A 17,504-nucleotide genomic window follows, 5' to 3' on the forward strand; every position below is an offset into this window, starting at 1 on the left:
CGGTGCAGCACGAGGGGGCTGCGGGGCGGACCTGAGCCCCCTGAGGCACTGCGCACCGGGTACTCGCCGGGAGGGGATGGCGGTTGAACTTCTGGATGAAATGTCCCGGAAGAAGAAAACCAAATCATGCCCCTCCTAGGTGTCCTAACTCCATCTCACCCCACTCCCACACGTGTCGCGTTTTATTACTTTTTTTTTTTTTTTTTTTTTTTTGCACCCTGTATTCGAGGAGAATTCCTGGGATTTGCCCTGGTGCTTTCCCTTCTTGAATCCGTCTGTGGCTAGCCAGGGCTGCCACTTTTCTGGGTGTTCCCACTATTTTGCTTTGCCCACCTCCTTCCATGGCTGAGCCACTGTGGTCAGCTAGAGGTTGTCCCTCCAGCACTGGAACCGGTGGCAGTATTTTAGGGAAGTACTTCTGTTGTTGCTAAAACGTATGGTGCCTCCAAAGATCGGCTGGGAGTAAGCAAGCAGCGCTCACCTTCCCTTTCCCAACCCATTTTATAGGTAGAAATACGGTCCTAGGGCCTGAATCTTGCTCGGAACACAGATGCAGAGCCTGTACACTCAAGACAGACATGGTGGCGGCCTCTCCCAGAGGAGGACGCAGGACAGTCTTTCCCGAGTGTGGTTCCTCTTCTTCCATCCATGCTACCCCCCCTCCATTGAAGAGGTCCGTCACTGGAGGTGCTGAGCCATGGTGCCCTTGACCTCAAACCAGCTGACCTCACACCCACATGGAGGATTTGCATCCCTAGCCTCACCCTAGCAAGAAAGAAAAGCGACCAAAGCCGGGCATGGTGGCGCACGCCTTTGATCCCAGCACTCGGGAGGCAAAGGCAGGTGGAGCTCTGTAAATTCGGGCCAGCCTGGTCTACAAAGTGAGTCCAGGACAGCCAAGGCCAAGGCTATAAAGAGAAACCCTGTCTCCAAAAACCTTAAAAAAAAAAAAAAAACCCACAGGTAGCACTAATTAAGGTTCAGTACGTTGCAAAACAAAATAAAAAAAGCAAAAGCAAGGAAAAAACATGAAGGGAGGAGACGGACATGCTGGCCACCGGGGGTGAGGGGTAGAGTGGGAACAGAGACTCAGAGATATCTGTGATCAAGGTACATGAAATAAAAGGATAAATAAATGATTCTTTGTGGGAGACTTTTGTTTTGTTTTTGTTTTTCAAGACAGGGTCTCTCTGTGTAGCCTTGACTGTCCTGGACTCACTTTGTAGACCAGGTTGGCCTCGAACTCACAGCAATCTGCCTGCCTCTGCCTCCCGAGTACTGGGATTAAAGGCGTGCGCCACCACGCCCGGCCTTTGTGGGAGACTTTTTATTTATTGGTAGGGTCTCAGTTAGCTTAAGCTGGCCTCAAACTTGCTCTGTAACTGAGAATGACCTTGAACCTTTGACCCTCTTCTCTCCCTAATGCTGGGACTATGCATCCCTATACTAGCGACCCGGGATTGAACTCAGGGCCTGTACATTTGAGAGCTACAGGCTCAAAACTGAATTGTTTGAACCAGAGTCTAGCTGTGTAGCTCTCTGGCTGTCCTGGGAATAATCTTGTAAACCAGGCTGGCCTTGAACTCACTGAGGTCCACCTGCCTCTGCGATGAAAGGTGTGTGCCACCACACCATGCCTGAAATCTTTTAAAATATATTTATTTGTATTTCATGTGTTTTGCCCACCTGTGTGTCTGTGCACATGTACATGCAGTGTCTGTGGAGGCCAGAAGAGGGCGCTGGATCCCTCGGCGCTGGAGTTAACGTGCCGCGTAGATGCTAGGAACCATTCACAGCAAGCGTTCTTAATCGCTGTGCCATCTATCTTACTCCTAACCTGAAGGCTTTCAGCCTCAGCTTCCGGGCTTACTATTTGCTATTTATTATTTTTATTATTTCTGAAATTATGAGGATTCAATCCGTGGTCTCATGCATGCTAGATATGCGCTCTGCCACTAACCTATATCCTCAACTTAATAAAAAAGATTTATTATTATGTGGGCCGGGCGTTGTGGCGCATGCCTTTAATCCCAGCACTTTGGAGGCAGAGGCAGGCAGATCGCTGTGAGTTCGGGGGCAGCCTGGCTACAAAGCGAGACTAGGACAGCCAAGGGTACACAGAGAAACCCTGTCTAGAAAAACAAAGTATTGATTATTATGTGTACAGTGCTCTGCCTGCATGTATGTCTGCACACCACCATGTGGTTGCTGGGAATTGAACTCAGGACCTCTGGAAGAACAGTCAGTGCCATTTTTTTGTTTTGTTTTGTTTTTTGACTCAGAGTTTCTCTGGGTAGCCTTGGCTGTCCCGGAACTCACTTTATAGACCAGGCTGGCCTTGAACTCACAGAGATCTGCCTGCCTCTGTCTCCCAAGTGCTGGAATTAAAGGCGTGTGTCACCACTGCCCAGCGCAGTCAGTGCTCTTAACCTCTGAGCCATCTCTCCAGCTCCCTCAACTGTTTTTTGTATTTTTCACTTTCTTTTTTTAAAATAATTAAAAAAAAATTTGCCTGCATGTATATCTGTGTGAGGGAGTCAGATCTTGGAGTTACAGACAGTTGTGAGCTGTTATGTGGGTGCTGGGAATTGAACCTCGGTCCTCTGGAAGAGCAGGCAGTGCTCTTAACCACTGAGCCCTCTCTCCAGCCCCTTTAGTTTTTCTTCCTTTTTGTTTTTTCTTTTCTTTTCTTTTTTTTTTAAGATTTACTTATTATATATACAGTGTTCTGCCTGCATGTGTGCCTGCAGGCCAGAAGAGGGCACCAGAACTTATTATTGATGGTTGTGAGCCACCATGTGGTTGCTGGGAATTGAACTCAGGACCTTTGGAGGAGCAGGCAGTGCACTTAACCTCTGAGCCATCTCTCCAGCCCTTTGCTTTTGTTTTTGTTTTTGTTTGTTTGTTTGTTTGGTTGGTTTTTTGAGACAGGGTTTCTCTATGTAGCCTTGGCTGTCCTGGCCTCGCTTTGTAGACCAGGCTGGCCTCGAACTCACAGCTATCGGCCTGCCTCTGCCTCCCGAGTGCTGGGATTAAAGGCGTGCGCCACCACGCCCGGCTCGTTTTTGTTTTTTCAAGCAAGAGTTTCTCTGTGTAGTGTTCGGTGTTTTGGAACTCTGCAGACCAGGCTGGCTCCAAACTCGATTTGTCTACCTGTGCCTCCAGAATGCTGGGACTAAAGGTGTGCACCACCCACCACTGGTTATGTTTTCCTACTTTTCATTCTGAGACACGGTCTCACTAAGTTGCCCGGGCTGGCTTTGAACTGGCTCTGTAGTCCAGCCTGGCCTGGAACTTTCACTTCAACTACCTCTTGGGTAGCTGAGATTAGTCATAAACCAATAGGGCTGATTAGCATGTATTCTTCACAATTAGTCAGACATGGGGAAACTGAGGTTCAGAGAGGTTAGGGACCCCTCTCCCCTAGAGTACACAGCTGCCAGGTGACAGGGATGGGACTTGAGCTGACAGGCTGAGTCCCCTGTGCTGGTGTATGGGGTGTTATGACAATTGGAGGGAAGTTCGAGAACACCATGCTGCAGCGTCCCCAGGACTGTTGGCAGGACAGGACATGCGGTGCCAAGCATGTAAGAAGTGCTTCCGGAAGTGGAACAGGAGTTTGAGGTGTGGAAGCTAAAGCTGGAAGGACATCAGTGTGGCCACTGTGAAGAAGAGGAAGGCCACAGGGAAAGAGCGTCAGCACGGGCCAAGTCCTCTCTTCACCCTTGGGGCCCAGGGCACCAAGCTTCAGGTTCCTGCTGCCCCAGAGGGCACAAGTGGCAAAAAGCTTCATAGAACAAACACTAAACCCAAGGACTAGTTAGGACAGCTACCCTCAGAAACGGCCTCTGATTTAAGGATGGCTCCTGTGGCAAGAGAACCCACAAGGACCCAGGAAGATGCTGAGTCCGGCAGCCCGAGGTCCTCATCTTGCTCCAAGGATGCTTCTGGCAAGGGGACATGCCCTGGCGTCCTGACAATGCCAAACACAGGGCAGTGGCTTGGAGTGGCTGTGTATGCCCACAAAGTACAGCCTGGAAGAAGGGTTGGTTTCTTAAGTAATGAATGTAGGGAAAATGGGGAACCCCCTCATGCTGCTCCCCAGCCCCAGGGCACCTCAGTGATCCCCACTCTTTAAGAAAGACCAACAGACAGAAAGGAAAAGCAACAGTGAGCTAGTCCCAGCAGCTAGCTTTGGGACTGATGGCATGGGCACCCCATGGAAGCTGGTTTGGTGTGGAGGTTCTGGTGAGTTTGCCTTGCCTCTGGCAGTGAGGTGAGTTTCTAGATAGGAAGGCATTAATGTAAGAAATCATTTGGGGGAGGCAGAGGCTGTGAGTTCAAAGCCAACCTGGCCTACAAAGCAAGTCTAGGACAGCCAAGGCAACACAGAGAAACCCTGTCTAGAAAAACAAAAACAAACAAAACAAAACAAAACAAAAATCATTTGGGCAGAAACATAGTTGCCGTGGCCTCCTACTCTCTGTCCACCCGACCCCCACCCACCCTGCCCCACACAAGGGTAATAGGGAATGTCTAGGAGGGTTGGACCTTCTCTGGGGTCCTTCACCCTCACTCCAGCCTTGGGCTAGGGTGTCCCTTTCAGGATGTGATGTCCATCATGCCCCCACCTGGAAGGCAAGGGTAGTCACTGATGCCATGGCTCTTTCCTGGGGCCAGGCTTATGGCATCTGGGAGAGTAGGAGCGCTCTGTGTCCTGTCAAGTGGGCACCACAAGAACAGGCCAGTGAGGCTGTTTCAAGTCCAGGTGACCCAACTGTGCAGCAGAGCGATTTGGAGCAAACATTTCCTGTACCAAGTTGGAGAGGGCAGCTCCCTGCCTTACTTGCACGCCATAGGGTGCCCCAGGTCAAAGGCTCGTCGATGGGTTGTCCCTGAAGTAAATGGTAGTGGGCAGCTGGGAAGCACAGAACCAGGACCCAGCCACCATAGCCACGGCCTTGGTGTCCCCAAGGGAAAGGCCAGTCTGAACCCTATGGGACCTAGCTCCCTTTAATTCAAGAGGCATTAGATGGACCACAGCTCCTTGCTTGGACATTTCTGGGGCTGGGACCAGAGGGGGTGTTCACTGGCAGTGGTTCTAAAACCTCCAGCGCTCAGAACCGGCATGGGTGTATCCCCATCATAGCTGCTGGTGTGGGGTCTAAAGGTCTGGGTATCTCAGAGGCAGGCCTATAACAGGGCGGGGCTTCTCATCCCTTCTAAGATGCTCCATGTACACAGCCGACAAAGTATGCCTGCACATGCCCACAATACCAGCACCTCCCACAAGATGATTCAATGACTCAACACACATAAAATAGGCATAATAAAATGTGCATAAAGATGAAATGTGCTTGCTGGGGTCATTCATGTTCCACTGCTGTGACTCCAGCCAAAGTAGTTTGTTATTTATTTTGAGACAGTTTCCCTGTATAGCCCTGGCTGTCCGGGAACTCACTCTGTAGACCAGGATGACCTCAAACTCAGTGATCTGCCTGCCCCTGCCTCCCGAGTGCTGGGACTAAAGGCGTGCACCACCACGCTCCAGCTGTTTGCGAGGCTTTTAAGGCAGACACCAACACACATTCTTCCCCCAAGGATCCTCAAAGCTCAGGAGATTGTTATAGAGGCAGGACTGGCAGCGGACATCAGGCGGGGTTGGCTTGCTTTCCCTGACCACTGAGCTCCTCACGGTTAGTTCACGCTTGGCAAATACTCAGCAGAGCAGAGCATCCGGGTCTAGGTGATGGGAGGAAAACAGCTTCACAGTGTGCAGACCCCTGCACCTCCTGCTTGAACACCAAGTCAAGTGCTAGGCTCTTTCACAGCACCTGCCATACCCAGAGAACAGTTGTTTTCTCTGGGAGGAGGGTCCCAGGTTCGGAAGCAGCCATTTTTTGGGTAAGGGGGGGCAGGAGCAGCGTGAGTGGGTCTATGAGGAGTACCAGGGGCTTCACCACAGCTTACCTGTGGGGTGGACTGAGGAGACACTGAAACACCGAAGCTGCTGCCACTGCCGGCTGGTGCACGTTTTATTGAGACAATGTACAAACAGGCCATGGAAACAAGGGTTTTGATGCTGGGACCAGTAACGTAAAATGGAATACAAAAATAAAAAGGCACTAATCTGTTAAGAAAAGACACTCAATGTATTCTAAGAATATAAGTCATTTAATACTGTTAATTTTATAGCACAAAATAAAACAAGCTATGATCCCCAAAAATAATTTTAAAAGCTTACACAGAAAATATTATTGCCTGATGTTTATGATCTTTAAGTTATACATGTCATCTTAAAACACACAGTGAAGACCGTCTGGAAGCAAGGCCACTGTTCCTCCCGTCTCAGAACTGTCCTCCTGCCCCTTTACAATACATAAGCAGCTCGGTGTCCACACTCATGGCAGCTACCAGAGATGTGGGTCTCTGGTCCATGGTGAGGGTGACAGAAAGCACGAGCCGTAGGTACTGTGTCCAAACAATCAAGAATTCACTCATTTTAGGAGGTTAATGAACATAATATTAAAAGATTAAATTATAAACACCTGGAACAAAACCACAACATCCCTTTTTAAAAAAATGCTCATCATTCTTCTGAGCAAAGGTTACAAGAGCAGTGGCCATCAGTCCTGGCCCATCTTGTCTGTAAACAGCTGTAGAGGAAGGCTGGCACAGTGCCAGGAACGTGCAACTCCAAGAGAGGGCACAGTCTCTTCCGGTGAGCACAGAGGGTTCTGAGCTGGGTGACCAAAGCCAGTGCACCCTGTTAACCCTGAAACAGGTGGCTTCAAAGCAGTGAAGAAGTAACAAGGATGCTTTCTGCACAGGGTGGGAGTGGGGTGTCCTGCGCAGACAACAGGATTTTAATCTGTCAATGCTGTCGACTACCTGTCTCCTCAGATAAGACAGCCCATAGTGAGTGGGTTTGCCATCTCGGTATTTCCTACACCACCGCAGAGCAACAGCGATGATGGCATGAGGAAAGCCCCCTGCTTCATATTCCCCTCTGAGACCGAGTGTCTTCCCCGAAGTGGGACGTAGGCGAGATGCCTCTTTCTATCAGTGCGAAAGGAAGTGTTCCTGATTAGAAATCGATGGGCTTCCAAGGCTGGAAGTTACTACTGTTGGCACAGATCCTGAGAGTCTTCATTCTCGGCTCTGGATCTCTGAGGAAGCTGTAGACATTTACATGGACCAAATTCTAGGCGTATGGGACATTTTGACCCTGAAGTACTCCACAAGGAGTTTTCATGGTCAACAGGCTTCGGAGAAGGGAAACCCTGCTCTCAAAAATGGCTGCGTGTGCTGAGCAAGCTGCTATCATCAAAGGCACCAAGCCCTCAAGTTAAATGCAGTCTAAGACCTAAAGAGCTGGGTGTGGTGACTCAAACCTTCGTAACTCCAGGTGAGGCTAGGATGGAAATTTAGAAGGCAGCTTGGACACTCTATGGAGACCCCATCTCAAAACTACAAAAGAGGCCAGGGTTTTTGGCAGAGGGTTTATCTAGCATGTGTAAGGCATGAGGTGTGAGCCCCAGTAATGGGGTGCGATTTCTTGGGGGTTGTGCCCTTCATGGACAAGGCATGTACTCCAGAGCAGGCATCAAAGGCCTGGGGCTGAACCGGGTCACTGGCCAGAAGGCAAGTATTGTTCTAGGCAATCTGGGGCCTAAACTCTGAGAAAGCCCACTGAGAGGTCTGGCTAGAAATGGCAGCTTTCAGAGACAAAGCGAGCTAATCTCTACCACTTTTTTTCTGGAAAGCCACACCCAAGGAGACATGACACTCCTCCCCAAACTCTCAATGACCATTATTTTGTCATGTGAGCATTTACTATGGCAGCCTGACAGAATGCTGATTTAAAAAGACACTGATGGGGCTTAAGAGATGGCTCAGTGGTTACGAGCACTTGCTGCTCTTGCAGAGGACCCAGGCTCAGTTCCTAGCACCCACAGAGTAACTCCAGTTCCAGAAAATCCATCACCCTCTTCTGGCCTCCTTGGGCACCACACCCATGTGATACACATGCATACATGCAGGTTAAACACCCATACGCTTTTTTTTAGGGGGTGGGGGTGGGTTCTGAGACAAGGTCTCGCTATGTAGGCCTGGCTATCCTGTAACACACCAGAGATCAGACTAGCCTGGAATTCTCAGAAGTTCACTTGCCTCTGCCTTTCTGAGTGCTGTGATTAAGGGCGTGTGATACAGTAGACAAATGGTTTGTTAGTTTTTCTGTAACTGCCAGCGCTACTCACTGCATCACTACACTTCTAGACCTGCTGCACTGGTCTGTGTGGACTTGTCCTCAGGGCCCAGCTGAAGCAGAGCACTACACTACACAAGGGTTCCAGAACTCAGGCTTGCCATGTGTGAACGAGGGAGCAGACCCACATTGGTAACAGCTGGCTGGCATGTAAATGGCTCGTGGTAGGTAGGTTAAGGGCCCAGAGCCTGAGTGTTCTTTGCTCAGGAGTGAGCCTTGCTCTGGTTCTACTTAAGCTGTGGAAGTAGAGCAGACACCACTTTCAAGCTGCCTGGGCAGGCTGGGCACAGGCAGGGAGGGCTGAGTGGGCTTTGTGGTGAAACACAGTAACCAAGTTTAACTTGTGAATCCAGTGACCCCATAAACGTCTTCAGTTCTGAAAGGGGGTGCACTCACCGAAAAGCTAGACAAAACTGACCAAGTGCTCCACCCTTCTACACCTGTCAGTGGCCAACAGTGACAGCAACAGGCTCCACAGATCACCCTGACCCTGGGCTCCCCACCTGCACACGGCACAGCACAGCACAGCACAGCACAGCACAGCTGCTGCTGTGTGCGCTGTCTGGCACATGGTAAACAAGGTCCTGTGGCAACCCTACGATGATAAAGGCCTCTACTTCAGGGGGTCTTTTCATATTTTTAGTTACGTACAGCAGCTGCGGTTTGGAAGCTCAGGGACACGTATTGTTCCTTGACTATCACAAAATCCAAACTACTATTTAGAAATCTGTTCAGAACACACAACTCTAATTAATTAGTCTTCCAAAACAAAACTAAACAAAAGAAAGTGAAAACAAGCCAGATTTCAGGAGTTCAGGACAGAGTGGTCTGGGTTTTACTTCCTCTGTTGTCCAAAGAAAAACAAGTTGGTGGCAAAGCCACTGCCCTGTGGACCAGCAGCAGCAAGGCCTTGCCGAGGCTCACGCTCTCTATGGCGAGCACAAGAGTCAGCCTCAAGCACAGACAAGGCAGTGATGGAAAGGAATTCCGTTAAAATTCTTTCTACTTGTGTGCTTCCACCAGTATTTCCAGTTTACAGTCCAGAAGAACTCTAAAATCAGCTACTCTTTGACAGCATGACTATGATACAAATGCCAAGAGGCAGCTGCTGGAGGCATTCCAAATGAGCAGGAGACCGCCAATGCACGGCGAGTGGGCCACCAGCGGGTGCGAGTGCTTCCCACTCAGGGGAGACCGGGACAGGCAGAACACGGCAGCAGCAGGGACAGCAGCAGCAATCACTCGTTGTCATCTGGATTTTGAGGGTCAAAGATTTTAACATGTGTGAAGGGGAAAAGCCCTTTGCGCCCATTCACCTCGCCTTCCCACTGGCCATTTATATTCATTCTTGTGACTTTCACAATGTCACCAACCTGCGGGGATAGAGAAAGAAGGCAAAATTAGCATCACTATGCAAATAAGAAAGAGACAGTTTACATTACATCACAAACACTATCTAAACTAAGCCTAACCATTTTTTTTCCTTTAGTATTTGGACCTGCAAATCAAGTAGTACAAAGACACAAGAAGCTACCAGCACACCCAGGACACTTCTCAGTCGGCAAGAGCTCATGAAGCGGCTGAGCGCAGAGCAGCCGTATCTCTAGTGTTACTAGTGAATGGACATGCATGCACATCTGACTCTGACAATGTGTAAATAAAGCTCAATAAAAAAGTGGGAAGTAGGGCTGGAGAGATGGCTCAGGTGTTAAGAGCACTGGCTGCTCTTCCAGAGGTCCTGAGTTCAATTCCCAGCAACCACATGGTGGCTCACAACCATCTGTAATGAGATCTGGTGCCCTCTTCTGGCCTGCAGGCTCACATGCAAGCGAACATTGTATGCATAATAAATATTTTTAAAAAGACTATGTCTTATTTTGTTTTGTTTTTGCCCAATTTTTCCTGCACGCTATAGTTTTCTGTAAAGATAGGGCCTCAGAAAAAGAACGTCTTACTGGGTCTGGAAAGATGGCTCAACCATTATTAACAAACCTGCTGCTTTTCCAGAGGACCCAGGTTCTATCCCCAACATCCACACGGCAACTCACAGACATCTGTAACTCCGCTTCCAAGGGAGTACAATGCCTACTTCTGACTTCTGAGTGCACCAGGCACAGATACACATGAAGGCAAAACACCCAAGCCCATACACAATTTTTTAAATGTTTACAGTCACATATTTGTGTGTATTGTGTGCACATGTGTATGAAGGCAGGTGGAGGGCATGTGTGTGAAAAGGACAATTTTCAGGAGTCAGTGTCTTCTACCAAGTGGGTCTCAGGGGTTGAACGCAAGTCCTCAGGCTGGGCAGCACCTTTACCCACTGAGTCACGTATTGGGCCTTAAGTCGCATTTCTCAACTTTGTCAATAACAGGAGTCTTATCAAAACTGATGAAGAGGAGCTAGGGGTAGACGTGTGTAGCGTGCTGATACAGCACTTGTCCACCAGGCCTAAGTCCCAGGGTTTGAGTGTCAGCACTACAAAGGCCAGGGGAGGAGACAATACACAAGCAAAATGGCATTTCTGAATGACATATGTTAAAAGAAGTGTAGGGAAGAGAAAGCCACACACAAAGTGTCATCAATCCAGCACTTGGAAGGCGGAAGAGAGGAAGACCAGGAAATCAGGTTAGCCTCAAAAGCTAGAGTGAGTTCAAGGCCAGCAACCATGAGGCTATAACCAACCATAGCCAACCAGACAACTCCCTCCAAAAAATATCCATAAAAGCAAACAGAATGATGGATGAGGAAGACCTGAAAACAGTGACTAATAAAGCATTCTAATGCATTCAGCAGGCAACAGACAACAGGATGATAGGACAGAGTGTGCCAGGCCCTGGCAAACACTCACTTTATCCTCCCCACCAGGATTCTACCTAATCACTGGCTTATGGCAGCTCCTTATCCTATCCCTGCTGTGGTTGGACAGACAGTAGACAGTCAGCAGTGCCCATGTGGCCAATGCTTGTTGACTATGTGAGGTAACAATGTAACTACAGTTACCGATTTATATATATAAAGAATTGAGTCAACACTACAAAACACATGAAAAACAGGAGCTTGAGCCTAAGGACATGGGACAGAGAGGCAGGAGACAGGGCTGCAGCACCATGCAACCCAGTCCCCCCCAGGACTAGAGACATGTTTTAGTCATGCTAAGCCAGTGCTCCACCACAGTGCTCCAGGCTCATTCCCTTTTACTGTCACTAATACTTACTTTATTATTTTAATTGGGTGTCTGTGTGCGGGTACTGCATATGAATATGGGTGCCTAAGGTTTTAGAGTCCCTGGAGCAGGAGTTCACAAGCACCTGACACAGGGTCTTCTACAAAAGCAATATGCACTTTTTGTTTTGGTTTGGTTTTTTGAGACAGGGTCTCGGGCTGCCTTGAACTCACAGTGATGCGCCTGCCTCTGCTTCCCGAGTACTGGGATTAAAGGAGTGTGCCACCATGCCTGGCTCATTAGGTAAAGGCACTTGCCAGGTAGTTTGGAGTTCCATCCCCAGGACCCACATGTTGAAGACCAACTCCTTCAAGTGGTTCTTAGACCTCCACACATACACATAAATGTAGTAACAGGAGGTGAGCACTTGCTCCACTCAAATATTTCCTGGCTTTAGCATCTGAAGGATTTTCTAAAGACATCTTTTTAGAGGCGTAACGGGGATGAGTATGGATGTGATGGGCTATCACAATAATCCTAGTATCCGAGAGGATTGTTTATCTTGAGAGCATCCTGGGCTCCAGGTCAAAGTCTGTATTGATGGACAGACACACCTTTCCTTGTGGCAGCCGGGCCTCAATGTTTAAGACAGGCCTGGAATTTACCACATAACCCAGGCCAGCCTTCAACTTTTACTCCTCGTGCTTCAGCCTGCAGTAGGCAGTGATTATAGGTGTGCAGCAACACCCAGAAAACATTCTTACTTTTGACATGGTATTGTGATCATGGGGGAAAATAGTTTGGTACTAAATAAATAGAAAAATAGAATTTCTAAAAACAAGCTTCTACAAATGAGAACTGATATAACACTCAAGACAGAAGTGTAAAACAAGCATCTGTATTGTCAGCCACTGTACTAGGACTCAAAAGCAGCTAGGGCAATACAGCGAAACCTACTTCAAAAACAATTAAGAATTAAGGCCTGGCCAGTCCTCATGGAAAACTCAAAAGGATGATTCCACGGGCCCAGGACACTCACACAACAACACACCTGAGGTTCTTAAGAAGATGACTACTGGCCATTGAACACTGTGAGCCTTAGGGGAAAGCCTCACATTTCTGGAATGTGACAGCGATAGGGAAAGCAGCCTCTTTATATTAGGGAGCTGTGAGCTTGTGTGGGCCTCCAGGGCAGAGCCAGGTACTTCACGATGAATGCGTGGAGAGGACCAGTAGAATGTGGATGTCCACTACAGGTCACCCAGCCACTGGAATTCGTGATGATCTCTGAGACTGAAAATTACAACTAGTGCTACTTGTAAGAAATGGTTTTGTGTCAAAGATAGTTTGCTGTCAAGGGCCAATATTCTGTAAATCTTCCCCCACCTTGTTAAATTCTTATCTTTAAATCCTGACCCTCCCCCTGTATGGTAACCCCGCCCTCCCAGAACTTGGCCATACAGTAGATAACTCCTTCCCCACTTCCTTTGTGGCGGTTATTTTTAAACTAGCTCAAGGGGAGAAAACATTTATCATATGCATTAAAAAAAGAACCAAGTGAATTTCCTGTCCCAGCTGCTTGCTAGCCTGCTCTGGGTTCTGGCCTGCCCTTTATACAAAGAGAGCAGCCTGCGCTGCTGCTTCTGCCTTGTCTGTGTGCTCCTTTGTGACACTGATTATTCTATCACACTGAAACCTCATTATGCTGGGCAAACTGCTTCATCTCAGCAAGCAAACACAGTAAGATACTGTTGTTGTAAGCTACACACGGTAGTACAAGGGGGGCTTTACCTCTGTGGGATTTTCTCCCGTCTCCTAACAACACCTCTGCATCAGCTGCCTTCTCTTCGCTTGCCCTACTCAATCTTCTTCCTGTACCAACTGTCTTCTCTGACCCTACTCCAAACCTACTCCTCGGCCAGCTCCATCCCACTACTGCCGTGAAGCAGGATACACACAAGCACGTGCACAGTGACTTCAGGGCATCCGGGCTACTTAGCATTACCCTGGCTAAAACAAAACAACACAACACAGAGGCAGAACACTGTTAATGTGAATTTAATTCTTTTTTGTTTTGTCTTTGTTATTTTTTAAAATGGTTTCTCTGTGTAGCTCTGGCTGTCCTGGAACTCACAGAGGTCTGACTGCCTCTGAGTGCTGCGATTAAAGGTGTGTGCCACCACTCCCAGACATTAATTTAATTCTAACCAGTGAAAGAAAATCATCTGATGAAATAGAAATCTGGGGCTAGAGAGATGGCTTAGAGGTTAAGAGCACTGTCTGTTCTTCCAAAAGTCCTGAGTTCAATTCCCAGCAACCACATCACTGTGTAGCTCACAACCATCCATAATGAGATCTGATGCCCTCTTCTGGCGTGCAGTTGTACATTCAGGCAGAGCACTGTACAAATAATAAATAAATCTTTAAAAAAAAAAAAAAGGAAAGAAAGAAAGAAATAGAAATCCGAGACTCTCAACCTGTCAGTTAAGGGAACTTGCACAATAGGCTTTGAAAAAGCAAGACTAGGTATAATGCAAATAGAGAGGCTGGGAAGATGGCTCAGTAGTTAAGAGCATTTGCTGCTCTTCCAGATGACCAAGTTCAGTTCACATCATCATTGGGCAGCTCACAAGCGCTGTAACTCCACCTCCTGGGGATCTGACACTTTCCTCTGGCTTCTGTGAACCCTGCACACAGGCGGTGATTCACACAGACTCAAGGATACACAGATACACATAAATATATAATTAAGTCTTTAAGGGAGATGGTAAAGGGAATCCAAGAAGAAATCCCAATACTATGTCTGACCTCCAGTGAGAAACCCTGTCTCAAAAGCCCCACCCCCACTGGCTCCCCTCCAAAAAAAAAAGTCCAAGATGGCCGTCACAGACAAAGTACAGCAGAGGACAGTGGCATGCTTAAGCAAGGTCGAGTTACTTGGTGTCAAATAGGGAAGATGGTAAATTCTATAGGCAAGCTTGAAATGGACAAAATGCCAGAAAAGGTGAGCAAACCAAAGATAACAGGGGAGACGTGGCACCGAAGACTTTAGTATAAAGGTCTAAACATGTCTTTCTAAAATCCTTTTGTGAGGGGACGGTACAGGGTGTTTGCTTACAAGGCCCAAAGGCCTGGGTTGTTCCTACTACCACATGGCCAAGTATGCAGGCTAGTTTCTATGTCACCTTGACACAATCTTGAGTCAGCTGAAAGGAAGGAAGCTCAATTAAGAAAATGCCTCTGAAGGAGAGAGAAACCTGTTTTTGTTAGGATCCCAAGTGTGGGATCGGAACGTTTCTTGTGAGAGAACAGGTGAGGTTAATCCACTAGAAGGCAAACCACCTCGTGCGGGAGCTTGATTGTTGCCAGCTGAAAAGATCCATGAACAGACTCTGGGAGGAGATACATAAGTGAGCCAGAATCAAGAGGCACTTTTTGGAGACTTGGGATAGTTTTGGCTGTTCATCGCTCCACTTCGAGATGCTCCTAGAGAGAACTGCTCGAGGGAAGGCTTTGGGGTTCTGGGCTCCTGCTGAGTTTCTGGGTTCTGGTCACTCCAGGTTCCAGCAGAAGAAATCCTGCTGATTACACCAGGAGCATCGTTCCTCAGAACTGATATCCTTACAGTTTTGTTATTATATTCTTTAATCCTCTTTTCCTATTGTTTCAGTTAGTCAGGTTCTAAGTGACATACACTCGGTTAATAAGTTCGTAATAAAATATATCTGTTAAGAAAATTGAGCCTACATGCCTCCCTAAGGTTCAGCTGGGAGCCAGGTGCGGTGGTATACGTCTGCAATCCCAGCGCTCTGTTAGGCAGAGGGAGGGGGATCATGGGAGTTTGAGGCCAGCCTGGTCTCCAAGGCAAGTCCAGGACAGCCAAGGATACACAGAGAAACCTTATCTTGAAATACTTTAAAAAAAAAAAAAAAGTCAGCCGAAGGAGAAGGGCACAGCCCATCGTAGTGGTGCCATCCCTGGGTTGGTGACTCTGGGTTCTGTAAGGAAGCAATCTGAGTAGGCCATAGGAGCAAGCCTGTAAGCAGCCCCCTCCATGGCCTCTGCATCCGCTCGCTCCTGTACCTCCAGGTACCTGCCCTGTTTCAGTTTCTGGCTTGATTGCTTTTGATGATCAACAGTGATGTCTAAGTACAAGTGAAATAACCATCCACCCAAGTTACTTTTTTTTTTCCTTCGAGACAGGGTTTCTCTGTGTCCTGGCTATACTGGACTCACTTTATAGACCAGGCTGGCCCCGAAACTCAGTGATCCACCTGCCTCTGCCTCCCAAGTGCTGGGATTAAAGGTGTGTACCACCACTGCCCAGCCCCAAGTTACTTTTCTTTTTTGTTTGTTGTTGTTGTTGTTGGCGACAGGGTCTCTCTGTGTAGCCTTGGGTGTCCTGGACTCCCTTTGTAGACCAGGCTGGCCTTGGACTCACAGCGATCCACCTGCCTCTGCCTGCCTGCGTGTGCCACCACCGCCCGGCCCCAAGTTACTTTTTATTATTGTATTTCATCTCAGCCACAGAAACCTTGGGAGGTGGAAGCAGGAGGACCAGAAATTCAAGGTCACAAGGCCCTGAATTGACAAAACAAAACATACCAATCTTTCTGTGAAATGGTTAGCCAGAAACAGGAGAGTAATTAAGGTGCTGGATGACCTAATGAGAGTCACCAAAGACTCAGAAAACAGCTCTAACAAGATAGAGCCAAACATTCAAAAAGAACGCCAGCAGGGCCGTGCACACCAGCGAGCCCGCCCCGGAGCTCCGTGTGGGGTGTGCAGCTCCAGCGCCAACTCTTGAGAGGTTAGGACAGAGGATGAACTGAGCCAGGACGCTCTTCTTTTGTGTGCTTTGGTGTTTTGCCAGCATTGCACATCTGTGTAGGAACTGGAGTTACACACAGTAGTGAGCTACCATGTGGGTGCTGGGAACTGAGCCCATGACCTCTGGAAGAGCAGCCAGTGCTCTTAATTTCTGTCTGAGTCATCTCTCCAGCCCAAGCCCAGGATTTCAAGCTCAGGCTGGGCAACACAAAAAGGACCCCATCTCCAAAACAAAGCAGGAGGCCACACAGGCATGGGAAGGGGATGGACCTTGAATGGTTTCTGACCATCGGAATGCAAGAACTTGTTACTACAGCCCAATACTAAGTCACTGTCAACTGTTTCATAAGTTAGTTCTGCAAGGAGAGAAGCCTTTATTTTGTTCACTAAAGTATCCTAGGTTCCTGTCTGTTAGTTAATTCTGCTGAAGGGGTCAGTCTGCTGAATTAGATACTGTAGAAGGTCAAGATAACCGAGAGATGTTGGACTAAGCACTAAGGAATCATTACAACTTAATTTCTCCTCCAAACGAGAGATGAATGCTCCCCACGAGTAACAAACTGGTGTGTGTGTGTGTGTGTGTGTGTGTGTGTGTGTGTGTGTGTGTGTCAGAAGATAATCAATCTTGAGTGCCATTTTTAAGGCATTTTTCATCTGTGATTTCACTAGGGTCCCTCATGGGCTTGGAACTTCACCAACTAGGCGTGGCTAGAGCCAGTGAGCTTGCAGGGATCCATTTGTCCTTGCCTCTCATCTCACCATCACCAGGACTATAATAGGCACAGACTCAGGCCTTCACCACCGCAAAGCACACATTTCACTATCTCCTTAAACCCTGCTTCTTTTCTTCTTCTTTTTTTAGGTTTTATTGAGATAGGGTTTCTCTGTGTAGACCAGGCCGGCCTCAACCCTGTTTCTTTCTTTCTTTTTTAAAAAAGATTTATTTATTTATTTATTACTATGCATACAGAGTTCTGTCTGCATGTACACCTGCACACCAGAAGAGGGCATTAGATCACATTATGGATGGTTGTGAACCACCATGTGGTTGCTGGGAATTGAACTCAGGACCTTTGGAAGAACAGGCGGCGCTCTTAACCACTGAGCCATCTCTCCAGCCCCGCGACCCTGTTTCTTAACCTCTACCATATAGGAATCTGTGACTGAAGCTCCATTTAGATATCTAAGATACAAACTCAAATCAGCAAACATCTGGAAGTGTGTCCTGGAGACAAGTA

At 48.0% G+C, this 17,504-nt stretch overlaps 1 protein-coding gene across 1 annotated transcript in view; it reads right to left on the reverse strand.

Moving 5' to 3' along the window:
- Nucleotides 1-6,008: 6,008 nt before the first annotated feature.
- CRKL (CRK like proto-oncogene, adaptor protein) overlaps nt 6,009-17,504 on the reverse strand; it is a 38,927-nt gene continuing 27,431 nt past the window's right edge. The window contains exon 3 of the mRNA XM_084800959.1: nt 6,009-9,642. Within this exon, the coding sequence (XP_084657085.1) occupies nt 9,508-9,642 (135 nt within the window). The 3' untranslated portion in view covers nt 6,009-9,507. The remainder of the gene's footprint in view (nt 9,643-17,504) is intronic.

This window comes from Acomys minous (genome assembly GCF_964271855.1).
Source record: "Acomys minous genome assembly, chromosome: 11".
NCBI classification, from domain to species: domain Eukaryota; kingdom Metazoa; phylum Chordata; class Mammalia; order Rodentia; family Muridae; genus Acomys; species Acomys minous.